This window comes from Megalobrama amblycephala, linkage group LG15 (genome assembly GCF_018812025.1).
Source record: "Megalobrama amblycephala isolate DHTTF-2021 linkage group LG15, ASM1881202v1, whole genome shotgun sequence".
In the NCBI taxonomy this organism is placed as follows: Eukaryota; Metazoa; Chordata; class Actinopteri; order Cypriniformes; family Xenocyprididae; genus Megalobrama; species Megalobrama amblycephala.
Window position 1 is genome coordinate 19,254,781 of NC_063058.1, and position 20,920 is coordinate 19,275,700.

Genomic DNA, 20,920 nt, shown 5'->3' on the forward strand with positions numbered 1-20,920 from the left:
AAAATATGTGTTGGGGCATGGTTTGTGGGACAAAATTTTTATTTTAGTGTTGTTATGCAATATTAGAATGTTGTTACTGCAGATGTTTAAGGTCATGGGAATTTTTTTATATACTTTTGGGGTTTGAAGGCTCTTGAAGACCATTAAAGCCATTCCACTTTATTTTATGCATCTAATGATTAATTCAATGAAATGTATTTTAGATCACAACGTTTAATGTTTTGGCTACACATCGTGTATAAATTTCGAAATAAACATTAAAAAATTACGCATTATAATGCTTACAAATATTAACACTTTTATTTGATGTTAATGGAACTTACCCAGTAATTGCTAAATATCAGCAGCCAATCATCGGACTCTGTTACTCCACCGCCAGTGACGTAACTGTCAGTAATCTGACTGCGCGCTGCTCACCTGAGAGACCCATTCCATCCAATGGCACGCGCGCCATGGAGTAACGACCCGCAGCGTTTGCGCAGAGTACAACAACAAACCCTTTAAACTGACGTGACCCATTCTGAGCGTGAGTCACCCGAGTGCACATTCTCCGAGTGAGTGGTTACGGTGCTGCGGAGAGGAGGAGGAAGAGCGGGCAAGTTTTTAACTGAAAGCGCGCAGAAACTCACCGCCGCATCCCATCTCGAGACTGCTGGCATCCGCCAGAAACAGCGCGCGCGCGTCTAGAGCGAACCGGACCGTTAAAAGATGTGATTATTTTCTCTTTCTGTCTCAGACAGGTGTCTTTATTTTACAGGTGAGTGTTTGCTTTATTTCTGAATGTTTATAGTATGATAAAAAGTATTACGGATGGTTATTCCATGGGAAGTTATGCTATTAAAGTTTAGTTGTTGCTATTGAAATACGTTTCTTGTTTTTGGTTTGCTAGGAAATTTAGTTGAACGGTTTTCATGGAATTCTCTGGAAGGTGTGCGTTTAGCTGTTGACAGTGTGAGTCATTGTAAATCTGTAGGTTTCCATGAAACCCAGTTAAGAAAACGGAAGCTTTTGTTTAGTTTTTAAGTTTAGGAACGTAATATTTGGAAATGTAGACTTGTTTATGTCTAAACACTTTAATTTTTTTACAGTCATTTGAGTGCCTAAATGAGTGGGCTCAATTTCTGAGAAAAAGTTTGGTCTGCAGACAACTTAAGATTTGGCCCAAAACTCACATATTTTCATTTTTATTTTCATGGGAGATACAAACAGTAAAAAATTTTTAAGAACATCATGGAATTGCATTATGTGAGTCCCAGTGTGTTGTAAAATATTAATAAATAATAATTATATTCAGTATTTTTTTCTGTTCCTGCCCTTTCAAGGTTTTTGAAGCACTTTTGAGTGAGGATCCTTAGTGTGCCAAGCATTGTTACTGCACTTGAAGTGGTAATGTGTAGAAGTATGTTTAAAAAAGACAATATGAAAGCTTGTTTAGCAGTTTTTTTTAAAAAACAAGAGGAGATACTGTATATAGGTAAACAGTAAGAAAACTGACTGAATATTTCTAAAAGGTAAGAAAGTGCAACAGTTCTTTAGTAATGCTTGCAGAGACCTATAGTGCTACGCAGTGCACTTCAATTGCTTAGATAACAGTAAGGGTGAATCCCATATTCCTCTAGCTCTGCCGCTCTCTCCCTCTCAACCCTAAAAGCGACCTCCTGGAGGAATAGCGTTTAAGTACACCAACAATAAATCACTTCTCCGGCGTCCGCAGACTACCAGGCTTAATTGAGTTTATCAACCACTCCCTTGAGAACGCTGTCTAAAGTTAGACTTGTCACCGCAGTGCACTCAGTGTAGGCTGACTCTTTGATGATTCGCCTCTTCTGGTACACAGACACAAAAGTGCTGTCCAAGTCATAGGCACAAGGATCGTTTAGAGTTGCCCTCTTTCTTTTATCCATGGATTTGTCACACTCAGTGAGTGGTGAATTATTGAGGCTTCTACAATGCAAGGAAACCATTGATATCATTGTTGTTGCAGTGCGTGTGGCTGTGATTTACAAGTGTCATTTGTTCAGAGTAGCTTGTCTTGGTTCATAAAGCTTTTGTGTCCTTGTGTTTTGTGCACTAATGGCCTCTATATATAGAATCAGAATTCTTACAAAAATGCTATTTGTTTTAACCCTATAAAGCCCAAAGTATCTTGTTTGATATGCATTTTTAAGGCCTCTAAATTATCAGTGTGAGCAAAACTTGTACATAATCTTTTAATATGCCTTCTGCATTGATTGATAGTTTATAGTTTTGCCCCCCACAATGAAAACTACTGAGTTTTGATCATAAAACTTAGCATATAAATATAATCTTAATAAGACATATTGTTGGGGCATAGTGACAAATGATATTTAAATGCATTTTATGAAAGTAGTAGAGATCCCGTTGATTTACATTACAAGCTATCAGAATTTCATCATACTTTTTGGCCATATAACTAAAAACAACTGCACCAAATTGCATATTTTTGCACCATATTCTCACTATATAAAGCCTGATGTATCAAATATGGGACAAAACATAAAACACATGCAAACTTTTTAAGATAAAAAAACTGATTTAAAATGTTTGATTTTTATGACTTTTATTTCATATGTCAGGCTTTACACTGTTAATATGCTCAATAAATGTTGTCTCTTTCCTCATCAGAAGAACAAAGATGAGAATTCACTATTCTGAAGCCACTTGCATCCTCATCATCCTTCAAACGCTGTGTTGGGGCTTGAATAGTCAATGTGAGGAACCAATTGAAAGCTCCAAACTCGACCTCTCGGTGACCTATGACCTTCCTCACTTTGTATCTGACAATCCCATCCAGAAGCTGTTGGAATTCAATGGAACTGTGTACGTAGGTGCCGTCAACAAGCTTTACGCTCTGTCAAAAGACCTCAAGAAGATACATGAGTATAATACCGGACCGGTCTCCGAGGGTCCAGACTGCTTGGCTCCAAAACCATGCTTTGTTTGCGAAGACAAGCCCACCAACACGAGCAACACCAATATGGCCCTGGTGATGGAGACGTTCTACGACCTTGAGCTCTTCAGCTGTGGTTCGGTTGGGAACGGCGTCTGCACCCGTCACGTGTTAGAGGACGGACCCCTGGATACGGAAGTAACTTGCATGTATTCGGAGAAGAACAAAGGCAGTAGCCACGGTTGCCCAGACTGCCTAGCAGGACCCTCGGGCACGCAGATCCTCAACGTGATGAGCAGTGGTGTCGTGAGGTTCTTCGTCGCAAATTCTGAGCCTCTTGATATGACCGGCCCGCGTCTCCACCACACCATTTCCGTTAGGAAGATGCGAGAGACTCAAGATGGCTTTGAGTTCTTTTCCGAGCAATCTTACATGGACTTGGCCCCAGGGCTGCGTGGGAACTACCCGCTACGCTACGTCTACTCCTTCCAGAGTGGTCCATATGCTTATTTTCTCACCGTCCAACGAGAAGGTGGAAGCTCGAATGCCTTCCACACGAGGATCGTACGCATGTGCTCTTCGGATCCTGAGATCCTGCGCTATGTAGAAATGCCCTTTGAGTGCATTTACTCTGAGCGAAGGAGGAAGAAACGCTCGGCCCAGGTGGTTTTCAATGTTCTCCAAGCTGCTCATGTGGCCAAAGTCGGCTATGACTTTCAGCAGGAGATGGGCCTGAAAGAAGGAGAGGACGTGCTGTTTGCTGCCTTCGCCCGCAGCAAACCTGACTCACCAGAGCCCACCGCCAGCTCTGCCGTTTGCCTTATCTCCATTACGGACATCAATAACTTCTTCAGGGATTTCATTCAGAAGGGATACACGAGGAAGCTCTATCACTTTCCAGGGTCAGAGGAGAAAACCTTCAACCAGGTAAGAGGTTTCAATCAAATCATGCATTTTCTCCAGTCAATTTTAGCTAATACGACCCGTTCAAAACGTTGCCCATTTAAGAGCAAATCTGACTTCTTGTCAGCCCAATTGCTTGGCCATCATAAATCACTGACCCTCCTCGTCTTTTTTACTTATCCATCACCATTTGTTGGATCAATCAGTAAATCATGCTGATCAATAAATGACACAAATTTAACTGCTGACGACTCCCTGTGGGCCTGTCGATAATGCAGGGCTATTACTTCCCAGAGTTCATTACAAAACATAGTCATACATCGCCCTGATCTGCATAGTAAGACACAGTGGTTAATGTTTTGAATATGTAAAGATAAAGTGTACAAACATGTCCCAACTACTTAAGCTGGACAGTGGACAGCATGGCACAAAAGGCTGGGTATCAATACCGATTTAGGGATTTGATTCTGATCTGCAAGCTCCGGATTCAAATTTGATTCTGATTCATGTTCATTTTGCTTCATATGAAAGGAATTATCTGTAAGCTAAAGCAAATTAAAGGATTAGTCCACTTTCAAATAAAATTTTCCTGATAATTTACTCACCCCCATGTCATCCAAGATGTTCATGTCTTTCTTTCTTCGGTCGAAAAGAAGGTTTTTGATGAAAACATTCCAGGATTATTCTCCTTATAGTGGACTTCAATGGCTATTCAATTTACGGAACGAATGCAGCGCTAGTTTCGTTTTTTTCCGTAAGTAGAATAGGGAAGGCGTAGGACATTCTGCGTAAGCTTTTTGAAGAATATGGAAAGCGGAAGCACATACACAGCGATAATTTGTGTTTATAAAGCATATACAGCTGTATTTTTGTAGAAAATTACTGATCTTTTCGGTAGATAAGACCTTTATTCCTCGTCTGGTATCGTTTAAAGCCCTTTGAAGCTGCACTGAAACTGTAATTTTGACCTTCAACCGTCTGGAGGCCATTGAAGTCCACTATAAGGAGAATAATCCTGAAATATTTTCCTCAAAAACCTTAATTTCTTTTCGACTGAAGAAAGAAATACATAAACATTTTGGACGACATGGGGGTGAGTAAATTATCAGGAAAATTTTATTTGAAAGTGGGCTAATCCTTTAAAGGGTTACTTCAGGATTTAGCATTAAGCTTTGTATTAGTAGAATACCACTAGTATTTTCGAATTACCGTGCTTTCCCCCTTCATATCAGCCCGAGATGAGAGATTTATGCATTTTTATTCTGTAAAAAAGCCTCCGATGACGCAAAAATCGTCATTTTGCGTCATCGGAGGCTTTTTTGGCCAGAGGCTTAAAACTACAGCCAGTAATAGCAGGTAGTTCCGCATTTTTTCACCACGCCCATACATATGCGCGTTTGAGGTTACTCACGGACATAGATCAAAGATTTTATCAAAAGTGGGTGTCAATTATATTTTTAAGCTTACAGTAATTAACTTTATTTTGTCTGCACTACATCAGTGGTTCATCTCGCAAATTTATCGGTCTCTGCAGTCATCTCAACCAATACAGCAACAGGCTTTTGTGGTAACGTTAGCATAAATAGATAAATAGACTAACTCAGTTTTACAGAACAGTGGCTTTACTTTGATAACAGTCAACTTATATGCAACTTATATGTAATTGTCTATCTAACGTTACTTTGCTAAGTTTGCAGTTTTACTGCTACCTATGTGCTACCTACAACACTACATATAGGCTGACGTTACTGTGTTATCAGTCTAGTATCAGCGAGTCTTACCTCTAGGCGAATACGCTTAGTACCAGATGCCCAGGCTGTTCGTCCTCTGGGAAAGTGAATATCGATCGCGGTGTCCTTCAGAATGGTTCTCTTCATTGCAAGGATATTTGGTTCGTAGTCCTCGTGCTTGAAATGGAGACTACATATTCTGCGTTTTTTTAAGTTTTCTATAACGGTGTCATCTCCAAACTTCGGGTGTTTGATGGCCCGCAGCCACTGTTTACATCGCTCCAAATCTTTAACTTAATCGGAAAATGATGGAAACTTACTTGTCCTTTCCTGGTTTTGGGTGTACATCCAGGTACAAAGCAATTTAGCACCATTTCGCTGTAAATGTATGAACTAACTCACGATTTATAGAATTAATATGTAACAAAGCAAGCCTAGTTGTTTGAATTTTCCTGGTAATGCCGCCTGTAACCGATAGGCGTGGTTTGGGCGTGGCCTCGCAAGGGCAGCAAAACAAGTGCATTCTGGGAGTTGTCTTTCATCCACATTAGTCAAAAATACATTTTCTGCCTTTTCTCAGTCTAGAAAGCTCCAAATTAAAAAATAATTTCACATTTCTACTACATAAATGACCAATTTTAAATACACATTCATCTTTCCAGGGGTGAAGTACCCCTTTAATGTAAACTATTAAATCAACTATTAGGTTGAATTAGATCATTGAAGATCAAAGGCATTGGTTAATAAAGTGAGATTAAATACATAAAGTATATGTAATATATTTAATTATTACAGGTAAAATTCTGAGATTGCATTTCACTGTTTTTATTCATTTTGAGGACTGAACGTTTTCGTGCAAGTGAGATGTGTAATGCATGTTCACATTTAGTGTAGAACTACAATAACCGTCATGTTCACACAGCGCACACAACACCTCTGGGACAGGAGAACTGTCACTCAATACATGTGAAAACAAAGTAATTTGCGTTACTTATTTGAAAAAGTAACTTGGATATTTTGTTGTTAATTGAAAAAGTAATGCGTTACTTTATTTAGTAATAGTAATTTGATTACGTAACTCAAGTTACTTGTAATGCTTTACCCTCAACACTGATGATCAACACAACCCAAAACTCTCTGTTCTGTGGACTGAGGTAAATTTTAAATATTTATTGTGCAAAACTCTTAAAATGACAATGTGTAAGCACTTCAGTTATAAACTTGGCATAGATTCAAATGAAGATTGCGGACAATCTGAAAACTAGGTTTGTTTGAGGTCTGTGTGAATCAGGCTTTTAACAACCATTACTCAACTCATGCTGTCCATTCTCTGCACTTTTCTATTTGCTTGTGTGTTGTCTTATCAGAGTCCATACAGCGGGAAAGCCCAGATCACTACCCCAGCAGGTGTTCTTCAACTGTCTCTAACAGTCTTTGTACTGGTCGCTTTAGCAGTTCATATGGGCCAGACCGGAGCGGCTGGCCTCGTCCCAAAGTCACACAGCTCTCCAGTCTGGTGTAGTTGCTTCAGTGCCCTGAACTTTATCTGGCCAAATTCACAAAGTGCACTCAGTCATTTATTACGGCAGAAGATCTGCAGACTGAAGCACTCAAGACGTTTTTAAATATTTTCATTCTGTGGATCCTTGATCCAAACATCTGTTCAAAGTCAGTTGTGATTCTATCAGTTTTCATTATGCGGATATACAATAGCTTAAATAGCAATAGCAGTTGGAAGACATTTCCCTAGAAGTGTTTACTTGCAGCTTTGAAAGGTCTGAACATCTTTTGAAAGGGATGTGCGCCTGTTTCCAATACATTTTTTTTGTCCATAAGTGTGTGACAGGACCGTAATAACCATAGACACCCCCCCCCCCCAATATTTGAAATTCTTGCTCTGCTCTGCTCTGCTACACTCCATTACACAGCACTCAACTTTGTTGTTAGGATGACAAAAACTTTTAAAAGTTACATTTTTAGCCTGGTCTGCCTCAGCGGTCTAACAGTACTCATCATTGTCAAAATGATTGAGATGGCCAATCAAATCAAAGTAGGCAGGGTTTACTGTTCACAGAAGCAGTGTGTGAATACCAGTGCGAAGCATCAGTTTAAAGGGGCTTTATGCAGGAATGACACCCAGTGTTCAAAATAGGTACTGCAGTCCAAATTCAAAATATTGTTTGGCCCGCCTCCTCGTTCAAAGACGCGGGTTGCCAGCAACAACAGGGAGCACAATTGACAATGAAAGCTGAGGAGACCGACACACTGTAAGCTGATGAGTTGATTTATCTGTCTTTTAATATGTAGGGCCCTATAAATTCCACGATCACGGAATCACGGAATCCATTCATAAAAACGGAATTTACTGTATAACGCGGAATGTCACGGAATTTGTCAAACTTTTGATGAATGAATTAAAAGCAGGTCAGTACACTTAAATTAAATCGCGATATAGACTAGTGTCTGTGAATATTAAACCGCAAAAAGACTATTTAAACATGAATCCTGCATGCCTGTGTGACTCTGAAATGAATGATGGAGAAGCGCAGTTTAATTTACCTCACACCGCCTCACACACAATCGACGCTCGCGGTGTTTTCGTCCTCTGTCGCCTCACTATATGAACGCACAAATTCATCTCCAGAGCTGCTCTGAAAGTCACTTCATCAGCATTTAACCGCTTCGTTTGAGAAAACTACCGTCATAAACACAGAGAAATTAGAATTTAGATAAATTAATTTAACAATAAATTATTAAAACATTTTTAAACAATAATCTGTGTTTCTTCCATGTTTTTATTTTAACAGTAAAGCTTTGTTGTGCAGCACATTGTTTGACAAAAAAACTTTAATTTCATGATTAAAAGATAAATTAAATGGTATGCGTTCATTTGATTGCCAGAAAAATTTAAATACACAATAGAACAATAGAAAAAAAAAATCATAAAAATATATTTTTTTAATTAATAAATATTGTTGTTTTTAAGAATTCAATTAATTAGACATGCTTTTTGATTATTAAAATGGAATTAAACCATTAAAATGGAATCCAGAAAACAGAATTTGGTAAAAAATAAAGGTTGAGGGGAAAGAATAAAATGTTTATCATAGGGCCCTAAATTTTTTTTATTTTTTTGTTAAACTTTTATTAAATTGTTGGTAAATTGGACAAGATTCATTATTTCAATTAATTAGACACGCTTTTTGATTACTAAAATTTAATTTAACCATTAAAATGGAGTCAAAAAATAAATAAAACGGAAAAAAATGGAATCCAGAAAAATTAAAACGGAAAAAACGGAATTTGGGAAAAAATAAAACGGATTTTATAGGGCCCTACATATTCTGTTGTTCATAGAGATATTTAGATGGATTCAGAGGCTTTTAGGTAGAATCTGCGATTCTCTGAGCCAGTTTGTTTGCTGGTTTCCATGGCTGCAGTATGCGGTGTTTTCCGCCAACTGCCAACCTGTGATGTCGAAATACTATTGGATAAACTCAAGAACACGGTTTCGCACAGACCAAAACAAAAGACAGACATTCCGACACGAAACGCGCATTTTCAAAGTAGAATATCTGGCTGTAGCATTGTTTTTCTTAGAAACAAGTAGGTAAACTTAGCATGTTACCTAAATATCTGCAAACATATTGGGGTATTTTTATGATTTATTAAAGTAAAAACTTACATAGAGCCCCTTTAATGTTGAAAGAGAGTGAGGTAAGATGTAAATAGTGAAACATTTAATACATGTCAGCTGCTTTCCGATAGAAAATGTTAAACGACCGACCAGAATCATTCAGTGATGCAAATTACTTGAATTCTTCCCCTCTAATATGGCCATTTTGAATTGAAAATTTACGTGATTTATATAATTTCTAACAGAGTGTAATGAGACTGTAAACGTTTTTTGTTTTCGACATATTAGGCATTCAAATAAAAGTACATGTTTGCATATTTTAATGCAAATATTAAACCTAGAATTTCCTTCACTGTTTGTTTATGCTTTAAAAAAATTGGTCCCCCCAATGTTTCAGACATGGTTACGGCCTTGGTGTGTGAATGTGTGATTGTGCATTTGTTTGTTTTGGGTGTGTGTGTCTGAGTGGGTTAAGGCCAATGGCAAATCATAGTGGCATCGTTGAGAATTATGATACCGGTAGCATATGTTATGCGGAGTCTGTCTTATCACCCTATAAAGAGGCAATTGACGCAGTGTCATAAAACAATTACACTGTAAATAGGCATGATAAATTGATCCCAATATTTTGTTTTTGCTCTTAGACAACCGACTCCACAAACTGGTCTCCAACATCTCCTGCTTTTATGTGGAAACATAGCACATCTGACACTGTGCTTCAGTTTTGATTGAATTTAGCCTTGTTTTCCTGTTTTATTTGTAAATGTGGAGCCAAAGTTATTTGAATATCATATCAGATAAATCACCAAAGTCTGTAATAGACTCTTACCCTTCGAGAGAAAGACATCACAGCTTTCAGACTTCACCCAAGCTCTTAAAATTATCGATCGGTCAGTCTGCTCTAGCTCAGCAATATTCGTTAATAAAACAGACAGAAATATAGTCCTTATTGTTTGGAATAATGGACATATCCGAGTTGGAACCACCCCAACAAACCCAGCGCCCCCCGTCTTGAAAGAGCAGAAGGGAGGGGGACACTTGAGACCGGCAATAACAAACAGCCACATTTAAGGTCAAAATTATCATTAGATTACAATTGATCAGGGGAACAACTGGCAAATGCTGATTACTTTAAAATTGAATCTGAAGCTTGATTGATTGCGGCCTGTAATATAATTCCTAAAGCGGGAGTTTTGATCGACAGCCATTTTAATTATTACCGCCACTGTGGCTAAATGAACATGCTTTGAGATGGCAAGTCTAAAAGTGTAAAGAAAAGCGAAAAGGCAGTGCATTGATTTTTAACTTAGTTCGTGCACATTTTCCCACTTCTTTTTGACTGTGAATTAGCAAATATCAATGTAAATCAGATACTTTTAGCTGTTTGTTTCATAATAGTGTGTTTTGGTCATGTAAGAACAGGGTGACACGCTAATGCACTGTACTTAGCACTTATAAAAAGCGTACGTGCTGCGGCCTGCTTATGCCCAGATGTGTTTGCGCAAAAACGGCAAAACCTAGATCATTTACAGTATAGGCCACGGTTTCAGCTCTGGGAGGAGCAAAATCATGCTGAAAGACACTGTACTTGTTGTATCCTGTCTCTGCTTGAAGAAGCTGCGATAAACTACCTGCATGGTTGCGTTTCTGTGCATATGTATACATGTATAAGAAATGTACTTTATGTGGGTGAGTTGAGGTTTGTACTGAGGAATTAAATCACCCTGAATCATTTCTGGCAAAAGCACACAAACACAGGCACGTACACGTCACAGACCAACAGCTCAGACCAAGGGGCAGGTGGAAGTGTGCAGCTGTGTGTTTTCTCAAAATGTCAAGCCCCTGCAGTGAGCTCATGTTGGCAGTCTTGCCCTGGCGGGAAACCTGCGTGACTTAAGACCATAATGTTAGCTAGAGGAGACCGGACAGCTGGCATCCAGGTGTGAACTGTTCATCTCATCTACATCTGGGGATGAGAGCACCTGTGGGGATGTGTCCTGACTTTCATGCCCTTATTTTTGCTGTGTTAAGTTTAATGTGTCCAAAAAGTCTTCTTTATATTTACATACACTGCCATTCAAAATTGAAATTGATAGTTTTTTATTCAGCAAGGATGCATTAAATTGAGTAAAATATTAAAGGTGATAGAGAGTATTTTTTCGTCGACTGAGAATCCAGAGACTGTTACTGAGTTTTTGAAGTGAGCGCATGCGTAAGAACAGCCCCCCTCCTTCACAGCTCATTTCGAGGGAACGCCTCCCAAAACTCGTGCACGAGTATTGGAACACGTGTGTTTACCACCGGCATTCGCTGTGTCGTGTTAGTGGATTCATTATGTCGGACTCACCGCAGGTAACTCATAATCTGCAGTTGTTATCCCTGTCTCCGGACAAAAACATTGCATGCAGCACCTGTGGAGTGTGGAAAGTTACTGGAGCGCGCAGCCGCGCTTGTCTTTCACAAGGAACATAATGGCAGTGATTGACAAGCCAGAGGGCCAATCGTTTACGTGATGATCGCGTAAACGATTGGCTGATGTTTTTAAGGCCCTACCTCGTGCACAGATGATGTATATTAATATTATTACTTTCAGTGCACCTAATAAATAGTCTTTTATCAGTTAGCAAAGGCAGTTTCAAGTAATATTGCAAAAATTTATAAAACAAAACATCCTCTTTAGCACCTTTAAGCAGCATAACTATGTTTTCAACACTGATAATAATAATAACCAAATTAGCATATTAAATTGATCTGAAGTAGCACTGAAAACTGGAGTAATGGCTGCAGTAAATTTGGCTTTGTCATCACAGGAATAAAGTATATTTTAAAACACATTAAAATAGATAATAGTAACTTTATTAAAAAAAAATGAAGTAATAAAATTTGTACCCAAACTTTTGAATGGTAGTGTATACTGAGAAAATGCAGCAAAATATTATATTATGCAATGTATATATTAGGGATGGGCATTTTAGTCAGTTTTTAATTTCGAGTACTGATATGTCTTAAAAATTAATACTCGAGGGCATGGTTTGTGCACAGGGTGGGGTGTGTAATTTTTGTAACGGTGTTTTAATGTTGATAAATAAAAATGACATGAAAATGTCTATGAAAATATTACTAAAAAAAACAAACACTGCTAGACTATCAATAAAATCATTGTTTTAGAAAAAGAGACATCTAAAAGAATAGCTGCATGAGAAGAAGCTGAAACTGAAGCCCGTTCCACAGTATAAGACACCCTATATGAGATATGGCAAACTACTTAACCAACCTGTCTGAGAACTGAAAAGATAAAAGTCGTACTGTTATGTGTATGTATGCGTATATGCACTGTATGTGTGTTGTTGATTTTTCTTCCTGTCCTTGGACTGTTTTCCTGCTCATCCTGCATATGTGTGTCTTAAATATTTCCATGAAGCAGTTAAGCATACAACTGATAAACGTTTGCGCCCACAATCTGTCCTTCGCATATAAACAAACATACGATTACCTAGTACTCCACTGTTTACACCAGGTTTACTGCACCACAGCTTCCTCTTTCGTTGTTGTAATGACTGGCCCGTATTTAACGCATCCTTCAGGCTTGAAATACTTGTCGGTGCTCTCTAGGCATAATTCATAAACACGTGTAAGTGTCAGGTGAAGGGAAAGATTGCTTTGGTGAGGCTGATGAGTCAGTGGCCCAGAGGCATGTTGATCCATCTCTGGCATCCACCATACATTCTCTTCCTCATTTTTTTACTCCCTCCAGTAATTTCCTGCTCTCCGGGTCTGTGAGCACGAGGTTTCATCAAAGAGCTCAATTTCGAAACCTCCATGTAAGGTTAAAGACAGTCTGACCAGGTGTAAATCAAATACCCGCTGAAGCATTTAATGAGCCCGGTCAGGTTGGATATTCAATCAGCCCACACCGCTAAACGACTGGAGTTGACTGATCCAGACTAATTGTTTTGTGCAGTTCAAAGACCTCTACTAATTGTTTTGGCTTACACAGCAGGGACCACAAATAAACTTTTCGGGGTATGCTAGGACTCAACCTCCCCCACTAGGTCAAAAGAGCCATTACGCTGTACTGCCCTGGTGCTAATGCCGACACAATGGTTCCATAGGATACAGGCTTGAATGAATGTGTGCTTAAGTAATGGAACGGATTGGATTGGCCAGGAACTATTCTACTTTATCACCTGCTGAGAACTCAACAATGCACCTCAAATAAGAGCTTATCTGCGGCTGCCCTTCCACCTCATTCAGCACGTCAGTCAGATATTCCCAAGCTTATCCCCCAGTAGACACAGCCTGTGTGATCGCTTGAAAAGAGAGCAAGCTTTACCTGATAGCTGACTTGTGAGTTTTGTGGGGCATAACACCCAGTGTTTGGTCAGCTAATGGAGTGGACTTCATGTGTCAGTCATGCAGGGTTCGAAGCAGTGTGAGTAAACTCTAAAAAAATGCTGGGTTAAAAACAACCCAAGTTGGGTTGAAAATGGACAAACCCAGTGATTGAGTTTTTTTTTTAACCCAGTACTCGGGTTAAATGTTTGCCCAACGTGCTGGGCAGTTTTATTTAATCCAACTATTGTTTAAAAATTACTATATGGCTTGCTTAAAATGAACCAAAATAGGTTGAAAATCAGACACATGATTACTAGAGGCAGCAATAATAACCAAAAGGTGAACATTTATTAATAAGCAATTTAATAAATGTTTGTTTAATCATTATTTAGTAAACTTATTAATGTTCATTTATTAATAAATGTTCATTTCCAACATATTTTGGTTTCATTTTAAGCAATAAATACAGTAATTTTTAAACATAAAAAAAAAAACTATCCAGCAGGTTGGGCAAACATTTGCTGGGTTTGTCCATTTTCAACCCAACTTGGGTTGTTTTTTAGAGTGTAGGAATGGGAATCAAAAGGAATTTCATGATTCTGGTTCTGACTCAGATTCTTCTTAATGATTCCTGTTGCTTAATGGATTCATTAACATTTTTGAGAACAAATGAACAAATCTATTGGCGACTGCTGCTTATTTCAGCAAATCATAAATGTAATACTGCTTTGGCAAAGTTTTTATTGGCTTCTCACAAATGATTCAGTGACAGCATACTGTAAATTCAATGCTTTGACTAACTACATATTAAAGAAGCTACAAAAACAATAATTTTGTACATTTTTTTTAATGAATTTATTTAATGAATGAAATAAAATACCAAAAATACAAATGATTCCAACAAAACTGCAGTTTATTTTTTACTGCACATTGTGATATGATCAATCATTCAGTAACAGTAACCGATTCAGATTAAGTATGTAACCACTCCGACTGATTCATACTAAAAGCATTTTGATTCACTGAAAAGATTTGGCTCATAAGACTCGTTCATTCAAGAATCAGACTACACTGGTTCCATTGTATGTTTTTGATTCTTTTGAGCCATTTCTTTTTAGAAAGTCATTCAGGAACTGGACTGAATCGTTCTGTATGTTTTTGATTCACAAAAAAACTGATTCACTAAATAGAACCCCATATAGGAGTCATTCATTCAGGTCCTGTTGTGTGTTCTTGATTCTTATGAGCCGGTTGTTTTTAGAGAATAATTCAGGAATCTGATTACATGAACTGCTCTCTACAATTTTATGATTCAGAAAAAAAAAAAAAATAACAATAACGACTTATTGGACTAAAGTGACTGTGCTGCATTTTTTTGATTAAATAAAAAGAACTGGCTCATAAGAGTCATATATTCAGGAATCAGACTACACTGTATGTTTTTGAGTCACTAAAAAGAACCATTTAAGATCCGTTAATGGAACCAAATTTCATGAAAATCATTTGGTACTCCTAGTGCAGAGACGAAATCTGATGCAATGAGCATGTCATAAGAGACTGTAGTTTAAGGAAACTATTATATTCAAAGACTGTATAGCTAAACAGGAGGACAAAGGGTTATCACCTTTGACTATTGTATTCAACAAATCCATCTCCCCTGCCTGTGACCAGAGGCAGATCAGTGCCCCCCTCTACCTCAAACAGATGTGTTTTATTAATGTGTTAGTCTGACCATAATCCCTGAAGGTATCTGGACAAAAAAGGCAATAAAAAGACATGCCAACTTCCAGTGGTTTACCAAAAGATAGCACAATGATGCATTGTTCTACCATGTGGTCATGCTTTACATATCACCGCCACGCTCGATTGTTTGTTTTCCATTTGCATGATTTTACACACTTGGTAAATTAGCTGACTGGCACTGAAATTGTGTGTCATAAAAAGGATGCCACCTGCTAGCTTTGAATCATAGTGCTGAGAAATATGACTACAAACGACAGAATTTGCTGCATGTTCATACTCTTTATCACATGTCAGTGTTTTTCTGGCAGAAAGAGGGCATTTTGAGAGTAAAGTCCTTGATCTTTGTAGCGTGTAGCATAGGCCACATGTGTTTTTGCAAAGGCCCAAATTGACATAAGGGTTTCATCATATCTGCCTCTTAATGTCAACTACAGGAAGGACATGCCAACTACTGATAATAAGCCATTTGAACTATGTGTTAAAGGTGCCATAGAATGGAAAATTGAATTTACCTTGGCATAGTTGAATAACAAGAGTTCAGTACATGGAAATGACATACAGTGAGTCTCAAACACCATTGTTTCCTCCATCTCATTTGTTTAAAAGACCTCAGAAGAACAGACGAATCTCAACATAATACGAGTGTTACGTAACAGTCGGGATCATTAATATGTACACCCCCAATATTTGCATATGCCAGCTCATGTTCAAGGCATTAGAAAAGCCAGTATTAACATCTGGATGTGCACAGCTGAATCATCAGACTAGGTAAGCAAGCAAGAACAATAGCGAAAAATGGCAGATGGAGCAATAATAACTGACATGATCCATGATTACATGATATTTTTAGTGATATTTGTAAATTGTCTTTCTAAATGTTTCGTTAGCATGTTGCTAATGTACTGTTAAATGTGGTTAAAGTCACCATCGTTTCTTACTGTATTTACGGAGACAAGAGCCGTCGTTATTTTCATTTTTAAACACTTGTAGTCTGTTTAATTCATAAACACAACTTCATTCTTTATAAATCTCTCCAACAGTGTGTAATGTTAGCTTTAACCACGGAGCACTATCAAACTCATTCAGAATCAAATGTAAACATCCAAATAAATACAATACTCACATGATCCGATGCATGCATGCAGCATGAATGACGAACACTTTGTAAAGATCCATTTTGAGGGTTATATTAGCCGTGTGAACTTTGCAATGTATATAGAGTCGAGAGCTCAGGGGCGGGGAGCTCGAGATTTAAAGGGGCCGCGCAGCCTGAATCGGCGCATATTTAATGATGCCCCAAAATAGGCAGTTAAAAAAATTAATTAAAAAAATCTATGGGGTATTTTGAGCTGAAACTTCACAGACACATTCAGGGGACACCTTAGACAAATATTACATCTTGTGAAAACAAGTTCTAGGGCACCTTTAATGTCTTCCAAGATACTAAAGCCCTCTTTCCACCTGGTATTAAGATGCGTTTTGGTCGATCAGATCACAAGTAGACGAGGGAGACACATTCCTGTCTACACCTGGTGTTTTAATCTCTTTTGACCACTTCTGTCCTTATTTCTTCAAGGGGAGGGGCCTAAAGGTGGGTAATTGAATGGGCTTTTTCAGATCTTTCCATCTAATGGACGAAATAAGCTTACGCAATTTACCCAAACCTGAAACAATGGAAAACATAGTGAGAGCAGCAGCTTTCTTTTCTGCTCTAACAGCCAAAACACCATGGCAAATGCGGTGCGGTGTGTTAGAAATCAGGAGTGGTGAGAGAACATTATGCTTGGTTCCTTTTTTGTCTTCAAACCAAACATAGGTCTTCATTCGACAAAGTTTAAATCCCGTCTAGCTAGAGCACTTCCGATGTTTATGCATTAGTTGAGAGTCTTTTGAACTTCGATCACATGAGCGTCTACACTTCAAAAGCAATCCGGTCGAATGCGTTTTCAACTACAGTACCTCTGAAAGTGGACAAGCTCAAAACGTTTCACACCATGATTACATCTGTATTTAGCGTCATCCACTTGTGATCGGATCGATGAAAAGGCTTCTTAATACCAGATGTAAACAGGGCCTATGCTGCTTCAAACAATAGATTATCACCATACAGTCTCTTCTTACAGCATTTAGCATACCAAATGCACCAAGAAGCATGGACTTAACACATGTTCGTTCTCATCTTTTTAAGAGTTTAAGGGAATTTCTTCAGAGCAAAGTTCTCTGCAGAGTGTCATGCATGGAAATAAATTAGCTGAAATTAGGAACAGAGAATCTGCGAAACTCTTTAAACAGCTCCCAAAATCTTAGTGTTAGAGGCACGTTTTGCTCTCTCTGACATGTGAAAAAGAGTAAGATCATCACAGAAAAGCAGCCCTGCCAAGTCTTTACAGTCAAGATTGGAATTGATTATTCTGGCCAACTGCAAACCAGGCATTTGAATGCTCTGCCTCCGTTCTCTTCCATAAAGGGCTGGATTTGATCTTTTAAAGGGTCTCAACGCTTCATGGTTTTAAAGCAGTGCTCTTTACCCTTTTATCAGATCCATGCTCCTTGCATAAGGGTGGAGGTTTTTACTTCAGCATGCTTGTGGACTGTGGCAGAGAGCAATTCTTTGAGCGTGCTCATCTTGTCTGCTATAATGAATGGGCGTTTCCGCTAATGCTTTGAATAGATTCATGCTGGACGAGTAAATAATGACAGACCTCTGGGCCTCCGGAATGGACTCCACACTAAATTATCCCCCCTTTGCTTATGTCTGTTTATCTAATTGAATGGATGAGCATGGTTCATAAGCACGTCCATAATATGTTTCACTGTATGTCAATAGAATGATAGCTTATGTTTAGCTTGTTGCTATTTTTTTTCTAGTGTAAAATGTGTAGCGTTGGCCCAATCTGTGCTTTATGGCTCATTAACTGCAAAGGAACAATGAAAAATAATCAAGCATTTCATCTTGTTGTTTAAACAAATCTCTTTGATTAATTGTATTTTAATCTCGATTTCAGTTTGATTAATGACTTTGTTTCAAAATAAATTTTGTCTCACTAGTTTGGTCCAGGCATATTATTCATGGTGCTCTGAGCGAATCCTCTCATAACATGCAGCAACAAGTTCAAAATCACTAGATGAGAAGAGATTTAATCATGAGCATTTGAATAAGCTGATTCAATTTTTAGCAAACATATGAGCGGTTGTACTGGGCCGTGTATTGTTTTCCAGTTGGAAACCTGAGTGAGGAACAAAGTCCCCTACTGACAGATCACTTGACTGCTGGATTGGGAGAGCAAGTCGAGAGGTAAAGAGTGAGAAAAGTGAAAATTGAGTAACAAGACAAGATAAGACCAAAAAGAGGATCATGAGGAAAAGCAACATGAGGAGAAAACTGAAAACAAGAAAGAATGAATAGGAGTCAACAGCACCTTTCCCAGACAGCAGCTGTTAAAAAGAAAAGTTTGACTTTGACAGTCTATAGTAGACTAGGGCTGAACAATATTAGAAAAAATTGACATTGAGATATTGCTTGTATAAAATGTATAAATCGGGCTCAAACCGGTTGGCTTGGTGCGATTATGAAATCGCAAAGGCTGCAATCAATTATTTTTTTTATTTTTATTTTTTAATGTGTTGTTTGTCCGCTCTGTGATCAGTAGTAAATGCTGCTCCTTCTGAAAGCACTGCAAGTTTGAGTCTCTTATAACATGCATTTGAAAAAGCAACACGCATCAAACATCTTTCCAAACATGAGAAGTGTTTATGAACCTCTTGTCCAACAAAAGACAACATTTAATAACATGTTTTTACTCCAAACTCACTTCATAACCTCAGTTGAGTGTTTGAAAACATCCTTCTGTGAGATGATGTGGCTTCTTACACAGAATAAGGCACACAACATATTATTTCATAGTATTCTATTCAGTGATAAAGGCTATGTCGATTAGCATTGAAGTATAAATATACTTTATTATCATGAAAATACCAGAGAAGGCTTGAAGAACTCAGATAAAGCATATATTGTCATATTCATGTGTTTATTAGTCATGTTTAATCAATCAAAGTGTTTCAATCTTCTGTTTATTCAGCTACAGCGATAGTATGATACCCATAGGGATCTGCGGGGCATATTTTGAGTTTCTGAACGAGAGCGCCCTCTGGCTTTCAGATGGAAAATTTACTACTGATCACAGAGCCGTGCTTCACTGAGAAGCTGCGCATCAAAAAAATTGCTGCCTTTGCCAAATCTTGTGCAGTTTAATTTCGATTAATCAGGAAGCGTAGCATTTACACACATTTAGCTCACAACAAGTAAATGAACGAAGCTGCTCTGAGATGCTGAAACAGTTTATCATGAGCATTCATCTAATGAGCAATCTTCACTCTGAAACTGGCAGCACATATATTTATTTAATGAAATGCAGCCTTCACTATTTGATTATCCCCTTAAGCCATATTGCAATATCAGTTTTATTTCGATATATCGTGCAGCTCTACAATAGGCTCTTCAAGTCTTCTTCGAGACATCCACGGGTATTAACACACCAGCAGTCAGGCACCAGGATTGCATGGTGACTGCCAGCCTCTAATCCCACAATATTGTCAGCTTCTCTAATTCTCCCCAGCCTACTGACCCTCACGACCTAGTAATCCAAGAAAGGCGCATAAACACAAGAATCGGGTTGCTTTGCGACGTGCTGTATAAATGCAAAGGTGGGGCACGCCACAATCACACACACATGCATATAAACATATACAACATTACTGAAAATTCTGTGAGGTCAAAGGTCACATTATTTTCGTCAAGAAGCAGCTGATGGGTGACAGTGTGGAGCAATGACGTTCGGGAAATCTTCACGTACGCTGTACGTGGTCGCAACTGCATCGGGGCCCGGGGGTTAACAGAAAGTTTGTGAAGGTGACATTTGGTCGTACAGATCTCCTTTCACTCATATCAAGCCTTTTAGAGGTGACGCCAAAGGCCACAAAGCTATAAAGCACCAAAGGTGGGGCATGGTAACCCTATCACGTCAGCATTGTGCCGCACACAATGAGAGCTGCTTAATGTGTCAAAGAGGAGCTACGTGGGATGTTTTTGTAATATTTTTCTGCATTCTTTGAAATAATTCTCAAAATACTCAAATGAAGTAATATTCCTGGTTCAATATGAGTTAAAGGTGCCATCGAACGTTTTTTTTACAAGATGTAATATGACTTATATATGGTATAAGGTGTAAGGTGTCCCCTGAATGTGTCTGTGAAGTTTCAGCTCAAAATACCCCATAGATTTTTTTTTAATTAATTTTTTTAACTGCCTATTTTGGGGCATCATTAAATATGAGCCGATTTATGCTGTGCGGCCCCTTTAAATCCCTTTAAACAGTGCCTAAACAAAGTTTACACAGCTAATATAACCCTCAAATGGATCGTTACAAAGTGTTCGTCATTATGTGAGTATTGTATACTGTTATATTGTTTACATTTGATTCTGAATGAATTTGAGGCTGTGCTCCGTGGCTAACGGCTAATGCTACACTGTTGGAAGTTGTTTATGAATTATACAGACTGCAAGTGTTTAAAAATGAAAATAGCGACGGCTCTTGTCTCCGTGAATACAGTAAGAAACTATGGTAACTTTAACCACATTTAACAGTACATTAGCAACATGCT

General features: G+C 38.3%; 1 protein-coding gene across 3 annotated transcripts in view; it reads left to right on the top strand.

Annotated features, from left to right (window-relative positions):
• The first annotated feature begins 409 nt into the window (after positions 1-409).
• The window catches only part of met (MET proto-oncogene, receptor tyrosine kinase), a 65,715-nt gene continuing 45,204 nt past the window's right edge, over positions 410-20,920 (top strand). For 2 of the 3 annotated variants that reach the window (XM_048157914.1, XM_048157916.1), the window contains exons 1-2: positions 411-757; positions 2,647-3,838. In XM_048157914.1, coding sequence (XP_048013871.1) covers positions 2,657-3,838 — 1,182 coding nt within the window. In that variant the 5' untranslated portion in view covers positions 411-757; positions 2,647-2,656. Of the gene's footprint in view, positions 758-2,646; positions 3,839-20,920 lie in introns of all 3 variants that reach the window. The other variant, XM_048157915.1, reaches the window with a different exon arrangement.